At 46.0% G+C, this 20,705-nt stretch overlaps 1 protein-coding gene across 1 annotated transcript; it reads right to left on the bottom strand.

Moving 5' to 3' along the window:
- Positions 1 to 1,014: 1,014 nt before the first annotated feature.
- On the bottom strand, positions 1,015 to 8,852 carry CHI3L1 (chitinase 3 like 1). The gene is made up of 10 exons (XM_053608324.1): positions 8,631 to 8,852; positions 8,319 to 8,348; positions 7,111 to 7,312; positions 6,536 to 6,592; positions 5,603 to 5,753; positions 4,474 to 4,595; positions 3,233 to 3,356; positions 2,522 to 2,704; positions 1,830 to 1,946; positions 1,015 to 1,632 (listed from the first exon to the last, which is right to left on the bottom strand). The coding sequence occupies exons 1-10, from the start codon at positions 8,653 to 8,655 to the stop codon at positions 1,492 to 1,494; spliced, it is 1,152 nt and encodes a 383-aa protein (XP_053464299.1). The 5' UTR covers positions 8,656 to 8,852; the 3' UTR covers positions 1,015 to 1,491.
- Between the last annotated feature and the right edge of the window lie 11,853 nt (positions 8,853 to 20,705).

Raw genomic sequence — 20,705 nt, 5'->3', positions numbered from 1 at the left:
TGACCTTGCCCTGCATCCGTTGCATCTGCCCAGCTCCAGCTAGTTTAGATTTCAGACATTTCCTTCCCTACATCGCAAACCAAAGTCACAAACCAGGCCACTTGTGAATATCCCAAGTCAATGATAATCCAAACATGAAGGAATCTGCAAATCAATTTTCTTCAGTTTTGGAGTGTGTACCTGGACTCTCTCTGAACAAAGGCATGCCTAGGGCCTTGGAAATCCACAGTAGCCTGGTGTGAGTATCTTCACCTCCACTTTGTAAAGGCTGGAGACCTGGCTGGTCTTTTGAGCCCACCCATCCCATCCTCCCCCTCACCTTGTGTCTCAGGCAGGCTTGAACAGAGGTATTTTGAACTTTACTGGGGTTGAGGGATGAGTACGAAGAGAGGGGAGAACAGGACAGAGGGCTAAGCTCAGCACTAGGACCACCAACAGATTTCAGCCCAGCAATGGAATGGGCTACCTCCAAGGGAATGAGCTAACCCCCACTGGGATTAAGGGGGGTGGGGTAGTTATAGGACCATTTCTCAAGCGCTCTGCAAAGACTCCAGCCCTGGGAGGTAGGGAGGTCAGTGAGATGACCATACTTTCCTTCTGGCCCTAAGAGGCCAGGGTTCAGGGCTTTCTAAACTGGCTCTGTGGTCAGCTCCCACCACCTTGCCATGGGTCACAAGAGATGAAATGTTGGGATTAAAGGGCTTCTTTTCCAGAGCCTGCTAGCCTTTGGAAATAGAAAATCTTTCTTTCAACAAGGAACTTAACTAAGAGGTCTGGATAGCTGTGACTTTACTATCTGGAAGGCCATCGGCAGTGCAGGGGTCAAACCCAGGGCAACTGAATCTAAGGGTATTGGCCTCCCATTGGGGCTCCATGGGCCCCAGCAGAGGACACAGTGGCCTCTCTTCCTTAAGCTTAGGGCTTCTAAGCCTCAGGGAAAGGAATCCAGAAGAGATGGGGGAGGTGAGTCCAATGGGTCCTGTGGGTCCACACAGACCAAAGCAAGTGCCATCGCAGTGTTAAGCTCTTATACTTTATTGAGCAGCTGTGGAATTAGGAAAGGGAAGTAGGGTAGGAGGCATGATTATGTTCCTAAGTGAAGGTTTCAAGTTGGGCTTTGCAGAGAGTATAATTAGGATGGTCACTGTGTCTTGTAGGATGTTTGGCTACTTGGTGGGAGAGCTTGCCAAAATGGTGTCCTTTGATAAGGAGAGCTGCAGTGAAGGGAGTTGAAGAAATTCCCTAGTGCCAGACTTGGGGTCTGTGAGCATTTCAACAGGTCTATGCTGATCCTGTGTCTCACACTGTGCTGGTCCCCAGGAGCTCACAGTCCTCACAGCCCCATCCAACTCCCTGTCCACCAGGGCTGAGCTCAAATCTCAGTACTGTGGCCTTCTGCACAGGTCCCAAGGGAGGGGGACTGAAGATCAGCTGGGGACTCAGCAGGGCAGCTCCCAGCCAGCTGGCCCCCACTGTGTGCGGGACAGAGGGCTAAGTCGCAGCAAGTGCATCCTTGATGGCATTGGCGAGAGGGAAACGCAGATTCTGGCCACAGAAGGAGCCCCGGAAGTCATCCAGGTCCAGGGCCCACACCATGGCGCCTGCCAGCTGCCTGTTCTTCAGGTACTGCACCTGGCAGGGAGGGCCCAGAGAGGGCAGGGTGTGTATGGGGGTCTCAGGCCTGGCACACAGAATGTGCTCTGTGGCCAGGCCTGAGACCTGCCCTCGGCTGGTCCAGTCCTGCCTTCAGTGCAGGGGACTGGAAGCTGGCTGCATGGAGCCCGGCCTCCTCCTTCCTTACCCTGAGGTGTGGCCTTAGGGAGACCTACCTTGGTTTTGACACTCTCCTGGTCATCATATCCTACCCATTGGTTGCCCTTGGTGGCATAGGGGACCTGCTGGCCGAGGAGTCTATGGACCGTGGCTCCGTGGAGGAAGTCACAGATCTGAGCAGAGAATAGGGCAGGGGTAGTGTGAGAAGTCATGCCACGTCTTGGCAGGTCACTGGGAGATGTCACTCCCCAAACTTCTTTCAGTCCCAGCTTCATCCTGTAGCCTCACTCTCCTGGGTCTACAGGCTGGAGGCTTCATGCAAATTTATGTAAAACAGACACAAAAGTCCCAGAATTTGCTGCCTTAGGTGAGCTCTCTAGAGGAGGTTCTGATTAGCTTCTTCCATTCAAACAGGGATCTAAAAAATGGGGGCCTGAGGCCACAGAGCAGAAGAGGCGAGGCTGAGACAAAACTTCTGCCTCTTGCCGTTGCTCTTTCCCAGGCTGGAGGGAAGACCTCAGCTCCGAGACCAGAGGGCTATCCTGGGAGCTTGTGATACAGACCCGCGTGCTTGCACCTGCGGGAGACTTTTAGCAGCAAAAGGCCTAACCTCTCCCTTCCTCTTCCTCATAACAGGCCAGCTAAACTTTCTTCTAGTTTCCAAAGGAGAGAAATCAAGGATATGGCGGGGATCGCCTTCCCCAGGGCTGCTGGTGATGTTGAGGGAATCTTACCCCCACTCCATTACCTCATAGTAGGCGAGGGTCCCTGCTTCCTTGGTGAACCGGCCTGGTATTCCCGGCCCCAAGATTGGGGCTCTGACACCCGTCTCAGAAGAGGCCAGAGTGAAGCTCTTCCCGAAGGTGGGGATGCCCATCACTAGTTTATTGGCAGGAGCCCCCAGCCTCAACATGTACCCCACAGCATAGTCCTGGGTGGAGATGGAGCAGGGACAGATAAGCGGTTAGCTGGGCTGGTAGTGCGCGGGTGGGAGAGGCCGTGCATCTGAGACGCTGCTCCGACGGGTCCCAGGTATATGGTGCCTCTGGGACTCTTTGTCCCTCTGGAAACTGATGCTGTCAGTTTAAAATGAAGTTTATAGTTTCGTTCTCAAAAAAATCCTCTTAGGCATAGGAAAGGATTATTATTATTCAACTGATGCCAAAATCAGATAACTGGTGGCAGTTGTACAGCCAGTGAATGGTAGGTTGAGGCTAGACTCCCAGCTCAGCCCCAGCCTCTCCCCATGCTGCCCCTGCCTTCACTCTGTACACCCTGCAGGCCACCTTTCCATGGAGGATGCATAGATTTGGGGCTTCGGTTTCCTCATCTGTGAAATGGGGCCCATAACCCCACTTTTGCAGGACCGTGCTGAGGAGTAGGGGGGGGTATACGAACACTGGCAGGTGGCAGGTCTCTGCAGACCCCACCCCGGCCCGCCCTCCTTCCAGGTGCTCACAACATTGCTGAATCGGTCAGGACTCGCATCCTGCTGGCCTCGGAACAGAGGGCTGTGGTGTCCTGTGGTCTGGCGCCAGGCTCCATGAAAATCGTAGGTCAGGAGGTTGATGAAATCCAGGTGTCTGGGAAGGAAGGGGATGGAGGGCAAGGCAAGACATTAGAAAATCTCTTGGCCTCACATTTAAGGCTCCTGCAGGATATGAGCAAGGACAGCAGGCAGCTGCTGGACAGGGCATTAAAGCAAACCCCAGCAGTTCCTAAGGACTGCTGTCCTGGCTGCTGGCCCACCTCCCCTGGGCCATGTCAGAGTGTGGGCTCAGGGTCCCACAAGGGCACTTCAGGCAAGAACAGGGCCTTCTGTTATGCCCAGTCTGAGAGCTGGCCTCCATCTCACCTCACGCCCTCCATTCCTGCCACGCTCATCATGGTGAAGGCAGATTAAAAGTAGCATCAACAGACAGCCTAGTGGAGGAAAGAGCAGGACCAAAGGCCGACCTGGCAGCTAAGATACACTGAAGTGAGGAGGTCTATGCCCGCTCAGGTGAGGTGACCGTGGGTGGATTGTATGAAGGTCAGCTCCAGATATTTGGGCAAATGGTTCAGAGCCACATCTTTCCCGCCTTTAAAGTACTGATTAACTAAGCACTGAATCCACATCTCCCTAAGATCCTAAGAAGATTCTAAAGTCCTTTGGAAGAGTCTTTGTTCCTTACTCCCAAGATCCAGGCCTCTGCTCTCCAGTGAGATGAAGTGCTTGGTGGTTGACTGATCTGCTCACATGCGCAGGGGGCGGGGTGAAGAGGAGGCCAGGTGTACACGAAAGGGGGTTGTGTGTGTGTGAGAGCACCTTGAGCACTCCCCAGCATTCTAGAAGTGATAAATATTGCTGCTGCTCTATTGCCTCTCTGGGGACTAGCATTCTGCTAGCCTGGCAAAAAGAAAGGATTTCTACAGTTTTTCTACTTCCTTTTCCAAAATGCATTCAATAGCAATTTTCTCAGCCAGTTAGTAACACCCATGTGAAGAAGGAAAGGCAGAGATTATTATACCCTGTTTGACAGATGGGGAAACTGAGGCAGGGGTGGGGGAAGTGATTTGCTCAAGATCACACGTTGAAGTTTTGGAAGAACTGGGACTAGAATCCCAGTCTGCTGAGTCTACACAGAGTGGTATGGCCAGTGGGGAAGGTGGAATGTCTGCCGTGCCCTCTGGATAGGCCTCTGGGGACAGGAGACTCACTGCGATATCTGGGCAATGTCATAGCCGCTGTCAATGGTGACTTTCCCCGAAGACAATGCTGTGCTGAGTAGGAGCTGCTCTTTTCCTGGCTGAGCTTCTTTTGCAAATTCAGCCTTCATTTCCTAGATAGGAGACAGGCAGGTGAGTAAAAGGGACCCAGGCGGTGTGAGAGAGTTGTTGAGAGAGGCCGATGTCCCCGAGCACCTCATTGGCTGTCCCTATCTGCTGTGGTCCCCAACCTGGGGCTCAGCGGAAAGGTTAAAAGGGCTTATCAGCGGTCCCATCCTCAGGGCTGCCCATCCTTTGCCTAAAAAATTGTTCAGACCAATCTCATCTCCAAACCCCATGCACACCCTTCAGCACTCAAGTACTCCCTGTCCTGGGAGGACCATCAGAACAGTTGGTATCCCAACTAGCCCATGGACAATGTTGGAAGACACTTGCCTTCAACTTGTGCTTTGCTCCAGTTGGTATGTAAAAATCACAAAGTTAATGTGATTTATCTTGGCTTTGTGGATATCTGTTTAGACCAGTGATTTTCAACCTCTGTGTCTCAGCACATTGGTGTGCTGTGGGAGGATCTTAGGGGTGCCACAAAAAAATTTAAAGATCATTAATTAAATTATTTTGAAAGATATTCAAAGCAAAGTAAGTATATTTTTTTTTTAGACTTTTTTTTTTTTTGATCCAGATAATTTAAGTGGATTTAACTACAGGTTCACATATGGTGTGAGATAAAAAGGTTGAAAAACATTGGTTTAGGCTATTGCTCTACCCCTGGGTAACTTGGAGAGGCTTAGGATGCCCCTAGCTGGAGCTGAGTGCCCCTGGACACAGTGCCTGCTGGGTAACAGATCATGTCAGTGTGGGACTGAAGTGTGGACAATGGACAGTCCACTGAGTGGACAGTGATGACTGAGTGCTCTGCTCAGTGACAACATTCTGCCTCTTAGAACCCACCCCCATCTCCCGCCATGGTCTCGCTGTGTAAGATCTCCAGAACTCAGAGTCTGAGCACCCTGCAGCAAGAAGGCTGAGTCACTCTGTGCCTGTCCTCAGGAGGATATCAGCTGAAGACAGCCTCTAACCCACCGCCTCCCTGACGCCTGCCTGTCTCCCTGAGCCGCACCTTGATCAGGGTGGTGAAATGCCGCTTGTCTCTCCGACCAGGGTAAAGCCAGGCTAGGTCCAGCCCATCAAAGCCATGAGTCCGCAGAAAGGGTGCCACCGACTTGATGAAAGTCCTGCGACTCTGGGTGTTGGAGGCTATTTTGGAAAATCTAGGACAGAAATCATCCCTGTAGATTTTGGAAAATCTAGGATTGAAATCACTCCCACTGATACGCTAGGTTCCTTGGCCATTTGATGGTGGAATTTCCAGGGCAGGGGAGCTGGGAGCCTGCATGCACACAGCTCTCGGAGGGCGTGGTTGGGACAAGACCAAGCTCTGGGCTTCTGAGTAGAGCATGTTCTTTGGAGCCCGATATTCTTGGTCTCCAAGCTCAGCTCCAACACTCACTAAGCCAGCCACTTTGATCAGATTGTAATCTGAGTCTCATTTTCCTCATCTGTTAAATGGGAATAATTATAACAGCTCTCAGTGCTGTTGGGAGGGTAACAGGGGACAATGGTGGGGAAAGACGCCAGAAGGGGGAGCCATTGTGGCCATCCTCATCCCCTTCTAAAGCCCTGCTTCACCTCTGTCTACTCCCAGGATTTCTCCCAGGGTTTCTAGGCCCACCCAGATTCCCTACTGGTTTTTATCCCTCCCCTTCTACCCCTTATGGCAATGGCCCCAGAAAGTCCATTGCTTTCAGCCCTGAGAGGTAATAAACGGAGCCTTGGCAGGGAACCAGGACATCTGTTGTCGACTTGCTGTGAGCCTTCCCTGAGATCCTTCTCCCTCTCTGATTTCTCAGCTCTACATGAGGCTGGCTCCTGTCAACCAGGTAGGACACTGTGCCCAAGCAGTCTGGTCTGGAGTCCCTGTAACCTCCACAAGGGCCTCCTAGATCCTATTCCCTCGTCCCCTGTGGTCCTTCCCCTGGGGAATGGGTCCTACCTTTCAGAGCCAAAGTTCCATCCCCCAACAGACAGGAGGGTCTTCAGGTTGGGGTTCCTGTGGGGCATAGGGAGGTGGGGAGGGCAGGGATTGAATGAGTTTGTTGTAACACTGGGTGGCCCCATGACTGGGAGACCACAATAGATTTCTAGCTTTGGGTGAGAGGTTGGATTAGACCTCTGAAGTCCTCCCAACCCTGAGATTTAGTACTCTGCAAGGTCATAGACTTTATGGCCGTTACCCTGAGATATACTGCCCATTTTTATTCCCCCTAGGGGGGAAGCCAGAGTATGGCAAAGTAGAGTCATGAGCATTGGATGTGCACCCTGGAGAAGAGAAGGCTCTCTCTTCCTAGGGGAGCTCAGCTGTGCCTCCTACAAGCTACTCCTAATGTCACCTCCAAATACTGCCCAGCACCTGCCTTCATCATCTCCTCCCATTTAATTCCAGGGCCTCCAATTCTCCACCCAGAGGTGGGAACTGTGGGCCGTCATCCCTTCTCCTGACAGGGTGCCCTCGGACCAGCCCATCTAACCCTTGATCTGCCTCCTGCCCGGGCCAGCCCATGGCCCAACCTGTTCTTGAGTGCGTTCAACGTATCATAGAGCGTCACATCATTCCACTCCCAGGTGTCGATCTGATTGTTGCTTATGTTGGCAAAACTGTAGATGATGTGGGTGCAGAGGAAATGATCGATGGCATCTGGGAAGCAGCTCCCATCGCCTTCCCGGTACTGGGACCAGCTGGTGTAGTAGCAGACTAGTTTGTATGCAGAGCCTGAAGGAGAAGTCTGGGATGGGGCCTGGGCAAGAGGATTCAGCAAGAGACCTCTGGCAGAGCCCAGAGCTGCACACCAGTGGGGTGAAGTGGGGTGGGGGGAGTCGGGGGCAGAGTTGTGAGCAATGTCGGAATTCTCAAATGAAAGGAGCTGGTTCCGTACCACTGCCTCTGTGGAGTTCCCAGTGTGATGAAAATAAGGCCTATTCTGAAAATGCTTAGAAAAGATTAAATGTAGGACATGAGTACGCACTGCAGACTAAACATTGTGTGGGGTGAGGGTAGGAGCTGAGGAATAAAGGTAAAGTGAGACTTCTGCAGGAACAAGGGGCTTCTTGGAGGCAGAGGCTTTGAGGGAGTGAAAGGACCCAGCCTGAGCCAGCCAGTGTCAGAAGATGGCCCTGGCCTTCATGCTGGAGCTTTTTGGGACTTGTAATGGAGTCCCTGATGGAGAAGGACTCTGTGCTTCCCACTGTGGTGGGGGTGCCCCTAACTTGTGGCCCAGACTGGACAGTCCTGGGCTCCTTCAGCACATGCTGCAAGCTGGGGCACAATATCACAATGGACCAGGAAATTCTTCCTTTCCTCCAATTCTAATTTCTCCTGCTGCAAATTAAATATTTTCTGCCCTTGTGCTTATGAAGGAAAAACAGGGGACATTACTCATCCGTCAGCTACTGGGCTTGTGTTAGTGGTTCCCATGGGCTGTTAGTCGAGCTCTTCGCTGAACTTGAACCTTTTAAATTTTATTAGTTTGAGCATTTTCAAACACACAAAAGAGTAGAGACAGTGTAATAAACATCCATATACCCATTACTGCAGTTTAACAAAGGTGAATATTTCCAAGCCATTTGAATCAGAGAAGAAACTGGAAAAGTGTCTCCCTGGTACCAAGACCTCCTCTACACATCTGGCACCCTTGCCATGTTCCCCAGATTTAAAGAGAGAGAGAGAGAGAGAGAGAGAGGTGTGTGTGTGTGTGTGTTGGGGGTTGGGTGTTACTTACAGTATTGGAGCAGCGCCAGGACCGCAAAGCCTGGAGGGAAATCCAGGGTCAGACTCCTGCAAGTGCATCCTGCCCTTCCTTCTGCTCCCACTCTGGGCAGCCGAGGCCTCCCTCCTCCCCTCCTTTTCCTGGGGTTGCAAACTCAGTTCTTCCCCTGGCTCAGCTTCTCCTCCCCACTCCCACTCTCCTACCCCCACCCCCGCTGTCTTTTTCCCTCCACTGCTGGTAGGTGGCCAAGGTCGCACTAGGCAGTGGCTCGGAGGGCTGTCTGAAAACCCACAATCCTGATCTGGCCTTGCCCAGCCCAGAGACCTGTTTGAGCCACCCTCCGACACATCCTGGCTGCAGCAGAGCAGGTTGGGTGGGGTGGGGCCTCTTCTAGCACAGCCTCTTCCTGTGCCTACCAGCTTCTGGTGCCCAGCCCCCTCGACAGGGCCTCTTCCCCAGGCCCTGCACTTCCTTTTTATACCTGTCCCACTCCACTCCCCTGTGCCCCCCTCCATCCCTTTTATGGGAACTGAGCTGTGTGTCAATGAGGGAACCACGAGGCTGGCAAGTGGAGGAGGGGGGAGTGCTGCCAGCTACTAGGGGAGAAGTAGAGGAATTGGGAAATCCCAGAGTTTTGAAAATTTTGGGCCAGGTCTTTGTGAGGCATGTGCCAGCAGAAGAGCCACCAGGGTGATGATGGGAGCTTTGGGGACTGTGACTCAGCCTGATTTCTTAAGGCCTTTCTCCTGTTCCTTCTGTACCCCACCACTTGCTCTTCTTGCCAGCAGTTTCCTGGATTTTCTGGCAGCCTCTACCTTTGCATCTCCATCCCTCAGTCCAGGCCCCTGGCCAGCTGAAACTGGGCACAATTGAGTTATATAAGACACAGTGCCCTAAACAAGGCTGTTATTTTCTCCCTGGGCTCAGCTTTCCCACACCTGACGTCTCTCCCACCCCCAAACTCTCTGTCTTGGGGCTATTTCTCCCAGCCCTGCAGGAAACTCTAGGTCAAGGCCAGAGAGCCTTGGGAGGAGGAAAAGCCAAGAGCCCTGAGCTGACAGCTTCTTTTGGATTCATGCCCTTTAGCAGTTTACAAGCTGATTATTTAAAGGGAAAGCTGGGGAAAGAGAGGGAAATTCCCAAGTATGTTTGAGCCCTGATGCTTTTTGCTTCCTTTTTGAAGTGCCAGTAAGGATGAGCTAAGAAGGATCTTTTGCAAGCCTGGGTCTACAGGGAGACGCCACAGAAGAAACACAGGCTATTGGAGATTTACCCAGAGCAGCAGCTGCACAGATAACCTCAGAACCAAAGCCTAATGATGTGGCCCCTCTCTAAATCCTTCAATGACTCCTCATCACGCCTAGGATCAAAATAAAACTTCTTTCTTTAATAGGCTCTGCCTGGTTCGGCCCCTGTTTGTGGATACTTTTGCTGGCCAAAGATCCTGAACAATTCCATTCTTTGTAAGCTATAAATTAATTAATAGGCATTGAATGAAAGGTTCAGAAATCCAAGAGCCAGAATAGGTCAGAGGACTTTACAACAAAGGCTTTTTATTTTTACAGTTATGTTAGGTAATAACCAGATTTTACCCATGCTGGTTTTGCAGCCCTCCTTTGGTGAGGTCTCTCTCCTCTCTTCCTCCACTTTCCCTCTCTCCTTTTCTGTTCCTATAAAATTTGAGCAGTCTCTCTTCTTCATTCTAAGAAGACCAGGGAAAAAAGTGATTTGCCTAGAACCATATTGTGTGTACTAAAGGATCACTATTCATCCCTTTAAGGTGATTGTCTCTTTTTGTATCCAAGATGTTTGATAGCAAAGACAGTCAAGGATAACTTTTTCTTACTTGTTTCAGGCACAGAGAGGAGGACTCCCTCTCTTTTCTAACAGAGATATTACAAAGTGCTTGCCACATGCATGCAAAAATCTTCATACAGAGTACAGGGTGTTAAGAAAATACCTTCTATTTTCATTCTCTTCCTTTGTTAAGAATTATGTCACAGGCTCAGATTGTCTTAAGTCTTGTTGTCCTGTGCTCTTCAGACTCAGTCAGACTCAGATGTTCTGCATGAAGGTGACATTATCACATCAAATAGCTAAGACCCCCCTGGACTTGCCTCAGCAGGAATGGCAAAGGGTGCCATGAATTCACCTCACACCACATCCTCCTCACTTCCTAATTCCACCCATGATGTCTTCTATCTTCTCTCAGATCTTTGCTCTACTTTCTCTCTAGTGGCCCTCCCTAGTATGTGCTGTTTATTTGCCTGTCAATAACAGTGAAGGGTCTGAGATTTTGTGCTACATGCAAGTTAATGAGATAGATAGCCATAATCTCATGGATGCTGGCAGAGGACATGAGACTCCTAGGTCAGAGACACGAGACTTTTGTTATTCCTGGTGTAGCAAGCACCATGAAAGTCATGTTCAAGTTAGTTTCTCTTGGCTCCCAAGTCCCAAAGGTGTGATGCTGGAGGAACCTAGGTAGATGCTGTGAATGCAATAGTTCACATCATAGCAGAAGACTCTAGTTTAAGGAACCCAAATCTTTTATAATAAGAAATAGGCCTGCCTCATCTTAGCTAGCCCAACGTGAAGGGGGCATTATCTTTATTACTGTATGGAAAACAGAGGGAGGGAGACACTATTTCTATCTTCCAAGCCTGTTTGCTATACAAACATCACTGAAAAGATAGCCTAGAACAAGGCTAGGCTTGTTGTTGGCTGCTTTAATATTCATCCTTCAGATTGTTGCTCAGTAGGCAACTCATCTGCAGAAAAGGCAGTCTCCCAGGTGATGGAAACCACCCTACTGGAGTTGCCAGAGCACTTTGTACCTCTCTTCCTAATACCTGACTGTTACGCAACTTTACATTTTGTGTGCAAGTGTGGATGTTTTATTAATGTCTGCCTCCTCTAAACTCAGAATGACAAGGACTGGGTTATTCTTTTTCCCAAAGATAATGATTTTTTTCTGAATGATTTAAATCTCCAGGCACATTTTCTTTCTTTCTTTTTTTTTTAACTTAATTTTTATTAAATCATAACTGTATACATTTATGGGGTACAATGTGGTGATTTGATATACAATGTGGAATGCTTCAATCAAACTGATTAACATAACCACCATCTCCCTTACTTATTTTTTGTGGTAAGACATGTATAATACACTTAGTTGTTTTGAAACGTACCCTTACATTGTGCACATTAGGTGAAATCCTGCCAAATACCCTCCCTCCATTAGCCCTCCCCACGCCCCTCCCGCATTCTTCTTCTCCCCTCCTCCTTTCTGGACTATATTTTTGTTTCATCATTTGTAAGTATGTGTAAGTGATTACGTATTGGTGTCAGAATAGTATTGAGCACATTGGATACTTTCCCTCCCATTCTTGAGATACTTTACTAAGAAGGATATGTTCCAGCTCCATCCAAGTACACATAAAAGAAATGAAGTCTCCACCTTTTTATGGCTGCATAGTATTCATGGTATACATATACCACAAATTGTTAATCCATTCATGGGTTGATGGGTAGTTAGGCCACTTCCACTACTTGGCAATTATGAATTGGGCTGCCGTGAACATTCTGGTGCAAATGTCTTTGTTTTAAAGTGATTTTTGTTCACCTGAGTAGATACCTAGTAATGATATTGCGGGATCAAATGGTAGGTCAGAAGAAGTTCTCCATACTTCTTTCCAAAAAGGCTGTATTAGTTTGCAACCTCTCCAGCAGTGTAGAAGTGTTCCCTTTTCTCCACATCCATGCCAACATCTGCAGTTTGGGGATTTTGTGATGTGGGCTGATCTTGCTGGAGTTTGGTGATATCTCAAAGTGGTTTTGATTTGCATTTCTCTGATGATTAAAGATGATGAGCATTTTTTCATGTATTTGTTGGTCATTCACCTGTCATCTTCAGAGAAGTTTCTGTTCGAGTCTCTTGCCCACAAAGAAATGGGGTTGTTGGGACTGCGTCATTTTAACCACTTTTGTATCTATCTTCAGTGCTTTATACATAGTAGATTCTTAGTAAAGTAGTCATTGAATGTGAATAAATGAATGACTTAAAAATGGTACATAACTCCAAACTCTCACATTTTGAGTTCAAAACCTGATGTTCTTATTATTATTATTATTAAATCATAGCTGTGTACATTAATGCAATTATGGGGTACAATGTGCTGGTTTTATATACAATTTGAAATACTTCCATCAAACTGGTTAACATAGCCTTCATGGCATTTAGTTATTGTGTTAAGACATTTATATTCTACACTTAGTAGATTTAACTTGTACCCTTGTAAAATGAACCATAGGTATGGTTCCACCAATTACAATCCCTCCACCCATCCTCCCTCCTCCCCTTCCCTCCCTCTCCTCTTTCCCCTTCTTGTTGGGCTATAGTTGGGTTATAGCTTTCATATGAAAGTGTGGGTATTTATAAATTGGTTTCATAGTAAGGCTGAGTACATTGGATACTTTTTATTCCATTCTTGAGATACTTTGCTAAGAAGAATATGTTCCAGCTCCATCCTCTGTAAACATGAAAGAAGTAAAGTCTTCATCTTTTTTTAAGGCTGCATAATATTCCATGTTGTACATATACCACAATTTATTAATCCATTCATGGGTCGATGGGCACTTGGGCTTCTTCCATGACTTAGCAATTATGAATTGGGCTGCAATAAACATTCTGGTGCAAATATCTTTGTTATAAAGTGATTTTTGGTCTTCTGGATAAATACCTAGTAGAGGAATTGTAGGATCAAATGGCAGGTCTATTTTCAGATCCCTAAGTGATCTCCAAACATCTTTCCAAAGGGAACGTATTAGTTTGCATTCCCACCAGCAGTACAGAAGTGTTTCCTTTTCTCCACATCCACGCCAACATCTCTGGTTTTGGGATTTTGTGATGTGGGCTAATCTTACTGGAGTTAGATGATATCTCAAAGTAGTTTTGATTCGCATTTCTCTGATGATTAAGGATGATGAGCATTTTTTTCATGTGTCTGTAGGCTGTGCGCCTATCTTCTTCAGAGAAGTTTCTCTTCAAGTCCCTTGCCCACACTGAGATGGGGTCACTTGTTCTTTTCTTGCTAATATGTTTGAGTTCTGTGTGGATTCTGGTAATAAAACGTTTGTCAGAGACATAACTTGAAAATATCTTCTCCCATTCTGAGGGCTGTCTGCTTGCTTTACTTACTGTGTTCTTGGCTGTGCAGAAACTTTTTAGTTTGATCAGATCCCAGTAATGTATTTTTGGGTTGCTTCCATTGCCCGGGGGGGTCCTCCTCATAAAATATTCTCCCAGGTCGATTTCTTCAAGTGTTTTCCCTGCACTCTCTTCTAGTATTTTTATAGTTTCATGTCTTAAGTTTAAATCTTTACTCCAGTGAGAGCCTATCTTAGTTAGTGGTGAAAGGTGTGGGTCCAGTTTCAGTCTTCTACAGGTTGCCAGCCAGTTCACCCAGCACCATTTGTTAAATAGGGAGTCTTTTCCCCACTGAATGTTTTTAATTGGCTTATTGAAGATCAAATAATGGTAAGGATCTGGGTTCATCTCTTGGTTCTCTATTCTGTTCCATACATCTACCTCTCTGTTTTTGTGCCAGTACCAGGCTGTTTTGATCACTATTAATTTATAGTATAGTCTGAGGTCTGGTAGCATAATTCCTCCTGATTTGTTTTTATTTCTGAGTAATGTCTTGGCTATTCGAGTTTTTCTCTGATTCCATATAAAACAAAGTATTATTTTTTGAGATCTTTAAAGTATGACAGTGGAGCTTTAATAGGGATTGCATCAAAATTGTATATTGCTTTGGGTAGTATGGACATTTTAACAATGTTTATTCTTCCCAGCCATGAGCATGGTATGTTTTTCCATTTGTTAACATCTTCAGCTATTTCTTTTCTTAGAGTTTCATAGTTCTCTTTATACAAATCTTTCACATCCTTTGTTAGGTAAACTCCCAAATATTTCATCTTCTTTGGTACTACTGTGAATGGAATAGAATCCTTCACTGTTTTTTCAGCTTGACTATTGTTGGTATATATAAAGGCTACAGATTTATGAGTGTTGATTTTGTAACCTCAGATGCTACTTCAGTGATTCCTTGATCACTTCTAAGAGTTTTATAATAGAATTCCTGGGGGTTTCCAGATATACAATCGTATCGTCTGCAAAGAGCAAAAGTTTGATCTCCTCTGACCCTGTATGGGTACCCTTGATTATCTTTTCTTGCCTGATTGCGATGGCTAAGACTTCCATTACAATGTTAAAAAGCAGTGGAGACAATAGGCAATCTTGCCTGGTTCCTGATCTGAGTGGAAATGATTTCAATTTAACTCCATTCAATACGATATTGGCTGTGGGTTTGCTGTAGATGGCCTCTATCAGTTTAGGAAATGTCCCTCTATACCCATTTTCGTAAGTGTTCTGATCATGAAAGGATGTTGGATATTATCAAAAGCTTTTTCTGCATCAATTGAGAGAATCATATGGTCTTTGTTTTTTATTTTGTTTATGTGCTGAATTATATTTATAGATTTACGTATATTGAATCAGCCTTGAGATCCTGGGATAAAACCCACTTGATCATGCTGTATAATTTGTTTGATGTGTTGCTGGATTCTGTTTGCTAGGATCTTATTGAATATTTTTGCATCCATATTCATTAGGGATATTGGTCTGTAATTTTCTTTTCTTGTTGGGTCTTTTCCTGGTTTGGGGATCAAGGTGATGTTTGCTTCATAGAATGGGTTGGGTAGTATTCTTTATTTTTCTATATTTTGGAAAAGATTGAGTAGTATAGGTACTAGTTCCTCTTTAAAGGTTTGGTAGAATTCTGGTGTGAAGCCATGGGGTCCTGGGCTTTTCTTTTTAGGGAGATTTTGTATAGTTGATGCTATTTCAGCACTTGATATAGGCCTGTTCAACATTTCCACTTCATTCTGGCTAAGTCTAGGAAGGTGGCATGCTTCCGAGTATTGGTCTGTTTCCTTCAGATTTTCATATTTCTGAGAATAGAGTTTCTTGTAATATTATTAAGGATTTTTTTAATTTCTGAGGAGTCTGTTGTTATTTCATCTTTGCCATTTCTGATTGATGCAATTAGAGATTTTACACTTTCTTTCCTTGTTAGGTTAGCCAAAGATTTACCTATTTTATTGATCTTTTAAAAAAAATCAACTTTTTGATTTATTGATCTGTTGTATAAACCTTTTGTTTTGAATTTCATTTAATTCTGCTCTCATTTTGGTTAATTCTTTTCTTCTGCTGGGTTTGGGATTTGAATGCTTTTCCTTCTCCAGTTGCTTGAGATGTCCCATTAAGTTGTTAACTTCCTCTCTTCCCATTCTCTGGAGGAAGGCTTGCAATGCTATGAATGTCCCTTTTAGAACTGCCTTTGTGGTATCCCAGAGGTTCTGGTAATTTGTGTCTTCATTATCGTTTTGTTCCAAAAATTTGGTAATTTTCTTCTTAATTTTGTCTATGACCCAGCTATTGTTCAGCATAAGGTTATTTAGTTTCCATGTTTTTGTATGAGTATGCAGATTCCTGTTGTTACTGAATTCAACTTTTATTCCATTATGGTCCAAGAAGATGCAAGGAATAATTTCTATTCTTTTAAATTTGCTGAGGTTAGACTTGTGACCTAAGATGTGATCAATTTTGGAGAATGTTCCATGGGCTGATGAGAAGAATGTGTATTCAGTTTTGTTAGGATGAAATGTTCCATAGATGTCTGTTAAATCCAATTATTGAATGGTTAAGTTTATGTCTAAAATTTCTTTGCTTAGTTTGTTATTGGAGGATCTATCCAACACTGCCAAAGCAGTGTTAAAATCTCTGACTATTATGGTGCTGGAGGAAATCAAGTTGCTCATATCTGTTAGAGTCTCTCTTATAAATTGAGACACATTCTGGTTGGGTGCATAAATGTTGATAATTGAAATCTCATCATTTTGAGTGTTACCCTTAACAAATATGAAGTGACCATTCTTAACTTTCCTTACTTTTGTTGGTTTAAAGCCTATTGTGTCTGTGAATAAAATTGCAACACCTGATTTTTTTCTGATTTCCATTTGCCTGAATTATAGATGACCATCCCTTCACCCGGAGTCCATATTTATCTTTTAAGGTAAGATTAGATTCTTGTATGTAGCAGATAACTGGCCTGAGTTTTCATATCCAGTCAGCCAACCTGTGCCTCTTTAGAGAACAATTTAAGCCATTCACATTAATTGAGAATATTGATAAGCCTGGTAGTATTTTGGGTATCGAGTTTTTCGAAAGTCCGGTGGACATTTTTAATTCTTTTGCCACTGTAGAAGTTGGAATTTGATCAAAAGTGTCTGAGTGAGTTTACTTTGGTGGTAGAAAATTGTGCTGGTCATTATGGTGGATAGGTCTGAGAATATCCTGGAGTGCTGGTTTCATTATGGCAAATTTCTTCAACATGTGAATGTCATTACAGTATTTAATTTCTCCATCATGAATGAAACTCAGTTTAGCTGGATACCGGCTCCTGAGTTGAAAGTTATTTTGTTTTAGGAGGTTAAAGGTTGATGACCACCCTCTTCTAGCTTGAAAGGTTTCATCAGAGAGATCTGCAGCCATTCTAATATTCTTCCCCTTGTAGGTTATGGTTTTCTTATGTCTGGCTACTTGCAGAATTTTCTCCTTCATATTAACTTTGGAAAAGTTAATTATAATGTGTCTGGGAGATGCTTTATTTGGGTTGAGTTGTGCTGGGGTTGTGAAACTGTCTGCTGTCTGAATTTCAGAATCTCTTGCCATGTTTGGGATGTTCTCCTCCATTATCTCTTTGAGCAGAGCATCTGGGCCTTTTGAAGCAACCTCGTCACCTTCAGGAATTCCTATAAGGCAAATATTAGTTTTCTTCAAATTATCCCAGAGCTCTCTGAGAGAATTATCCATTTTTGCTCTCCACCTCTCTTCCTCTTTAAGCTTTTGGGAGTGTTCAAAATCTTTGTCTTCAGTGTCTGAAATCCTTTCTTCTGCCTGCTCCATTCTGTTACAGAGGGATTCTACTGTATTTCTCCGATCTTTGAAGGCTGCAAGTTTTTACCTCCATGTGTCAAAATTTTTGGTGATTTAGTCTGTAAATTCTTTGAATTCTAGAGACAACTATTGAAATGCTCCTTGAATTTCTGATTCCAACTTTATCACCATTCTGTTAATCTTATCAGCAATCAAAATTCTGGATTCAATTTCTGACATCTCAGACATTTGTTTATGAATGGGATCTTCTGGTGTGTCCACCTTGTCATTCCTTGGGGGAGTTGATCTACTCTGATTGTTCATGTTGCTGGAGTTTTTCTGCTGACGCTGCCCCATGATTATTTTTCACCATTTAGCTAGATGAGCAGATAAGGTGAAATTGGGTTGGGGGATCCTGGAGTAGTGATTAACCAGCCCTTTTGTCCAAGATCTGGGACTGGTGACTGCAGCTTTTCCCCTACAGCTATGAAAAGGACCCATACAGTACTACAGCCTGAGACACTGGGAACCTTCTTGGTGTGGTGGGGCTAAGTGTCTCTGTCTTGTTTTCATCTGGTCTCTGTCCAATCCTAGTGAATCAGTACTCTGGGTTGAAGTCTCAGCTGTGGAGAAATACCAGCAACTAAGTTACCCCACTCCCCACAGGCAATAATTGGAAAAGGAAAATCAAACCTTCCCACAACCACATACCCAGGGTGCCATTTTGGATAGTCCTCGGGTGATTGTCCCAGGTCAGGAGTTCCAAATCAATTGTCCCATTCAGCACCCAAGTGGAAAAATTCAAAAGGTCTCCAGCAACTAGATAGCAGGGGTCTGCTGGCAGCTTGAGTATGACTTGCTCTGGTGCTCCATGGAATCAGAAGGGCCCACCCAGCAAATGAATTAGTCCAGGAATGTTGGTGCCTCCTTCCCTACCTTACACCTCTGTCACACCCAGTCACTGATAAACCCACAGGGCTATGACCTAGTTCCCTCACAATGAGCAGATGCTCCAGGGGTTTGCACCTGCCTGAGTCACAGGGAGATCTATGTCTCCTCGGCTAGGCTGCCGCACTCTGCCAACAGCTGGCAGGGGGAGCTGAAGCCTGACAACCTCAGGTGCTTAATGGAAGCTGGGGAGTTTCACTGAGTTCCAGCCCTGCCCCAGGTTGATGTTGCTACCACTTATATTCTCACAGAATTTGTCTGTCTGTCCCCACTATATTCCCCTGTGGGCCAGGTGCTGTTTGAGTTCACAAAAACTGTGACTCAGCCCTGACCTGTGCCGCTGCTGCTGCACCAAGTCTCATGGAGCTGGAGTTTCAGTCTCTGCTGCACTCTGTGTTGGGGTGGACACAGTTAGAGCTCACAAGCAGCTCTTATTTTCTGTTCCTCCCTGGGCTGTTGCTGCTGCCATGCCTGCTTTTGTCCTAGCTATGCTCCCCTCGGGGATGGTTGCATCTTGGGCTCACAAAAGCAGCAATTCTGACTCAGCCCCACCCTGGGAGTATGCCACATCTGCACACGTGAATTCTATTCTCTGTCCCCACCACACCCCACCCAGACAGGTACTGCCTCAGGCATACCCCTTGCTCACAGGGCCTGCATTTCTGTCCCAGATCTGTTCTGCCAGTGGCTGCCACCAGAGTAGAGGCCCGCTCCCTGTGGTTGCTAAGAGAGGGGGCAAGTGTCTCTCCAAAATATCTCCAGGGGTGTGAGCCCTTTTGTTCCCACCACTGCCACTGCTGCACTGTGCCACAGGGCACCACTTTTCCCTCTCCAGTATGGCTCCCTTGCTCCACAGCCCCTGCTCCACACCCATGCCACAGAACCAGCAAAGACCTGCTATAGCCTAAGCCCTGTCCACACCTCTTGAGAAAATGCCCAAGAGCCTGGACTCCATGGGGGACAGGCCTCCAGACCTCAGGGTGAGAGTGGAGGGGAGTGCTGGGAATTCAGAATTGTGGGTAGAGTCTATGTTCAGTTTTATGCCTGATGGGAGAGTGTCATGGCACACTAGTGGGTCCTCTCTGCGGAAGGAGTTCTGCTTTTTAGAGGGTCTCTCTTGTGAGATAAAATATTAGGAGATCTGAACTCTGCTCGCTTGTTTGTAGAAAGTATACTGCAAGCCATTCTCATGGGGGAGGGATTCCCATCCACTTGGCGATGGATTTTGTACCTAATGTTTGTTTTTCTTGAGTTTGCATCCTGCCTCAGCAGGGGTGATGTACACTCTTCAACCTTCTCTCTTGGTTCAGCTCCAAACCATTAGCTTACTTGCTAAACTTCTGTCCTTTGACTCTGCTTCTGGACAGGAGGAAAGCTGTCTCCAGTAGGCCATCTTGCCTCCTCCCCAAAACCTGCTGTTCTTAAATTTTCATCTCATACATTAATTCTTGTCACTCCATGAATAGCTGACACTGGAGGTACCATAAAGCCACAAAACAAATGTTCTGACTTAATTTCCCAGGTCATATATTTCTGGGTCCCCACGTGACACTAGTAGTAGTATTTAGCCAGTACTCATTGGCCATGCACTAATTGCCTTGAACTGTGGTAGGGAGAGAAGGTGAGTGGACATGGAGTGGTCACTGTCTTCATGAAGCATCCAGTCTGGCAGGGAAGATGAACAATAAACAAAGACTAACAAGTAATTTATTGCACTCGTGAGAAGTTCACCAAGGCAATTCTGAGGGTCAGGAGATGTTATAACAGGGTGTGTGTAGTTAGGGGTGTTTTTTTTAGGAAAAGATGTTTAAGCTAAGGTGGGAAGGAAGGGCAGGTGTTAGCCTGACCCCTCCCCCCAAAAAATTGTGTGTGAGGCAGGAGAAATTGCAAAAATCTGGGATGGGAAGAGGCTGTTATGTTCTAGGAATTGAAAAAATTTAAGGGTGGTTGAGGCATGGAACTGGGGGGAGGCACAAGATGAGGCTGAATTGGGAACCTGAAGACAGACATGACCACTCCTCAGAGACCAAGTTCCTGGGACCCCTAGACTGGCCTCTTGGGCATAACTGTTTTGCACTGGGTATTAAAGCAAACAGAAGTGGTGGTGTTAATTCCCCCATCAAATACTTCAAGAGAAATTTCCACATGCCCATATACTGTATTGGAGTTGAGTCCAATTTCTCTCCCTACTGAAAGACCCTATTGCCCTCGTGCCTACACCATCATGGTAGTCTTGAATGTGCTCTAACAAGTGTCACCAAAACCACACTAGAGATTCTGACTCACTCACCAGGTTCACTCTAACATGTCCAATGTCAGCTTATACAGGGAAGCCTCTACTCATGGGTGTATAGCCTGTGGTATCAACAGTTAAGATTACCAGGTTCAGTTCTTTTTTTTTTATTTTTAAATCATAGCTGTGTACATTAGTGTAATCAAGGGGGTTCAGT

The sequence above is a fragment of the Nycticebus coucang genome, chromosome 10 (assembly GCF_027406575.1).
Source record: "Nycticebus coucang isolate mNycCou1 chromosome 10, mNycCou1.pri, whole genome shotgun sequence".
NCBI classification, from domain to species: Eukaryota; Metazoa; Chordata; class Mammalia; order Primates; family Lorisidae; genus Nycticebus; species Nycticebus coucang.
This window is presented reverse-complemented; position numbering and strand designations above follow the sequence as displayed.

Bases quoted from the DNA above. Each gene is read 5' to 3' on its own strand.
- CHI3L1 (XM_053608324.1), bottom strand. From the start codon at position 8,655: ATGTGTCGGAGGGTGGCTCAAACAG. The intron at 2,705-3,232 runs GTGAGCACCTGG...ATCTCCACCCAG, and splicing joins CTGACCGATTCAGCAATGTT to GACTATGCTGTGGGGTACAT. The intron at 1,633-1,829 runs GTAGGTCTCCCT...CCTCCCTGCCAG, and splicing joins AGGAGAGTGTCAAAACCAAG to GTGCAGTACCTGAAGAACAG.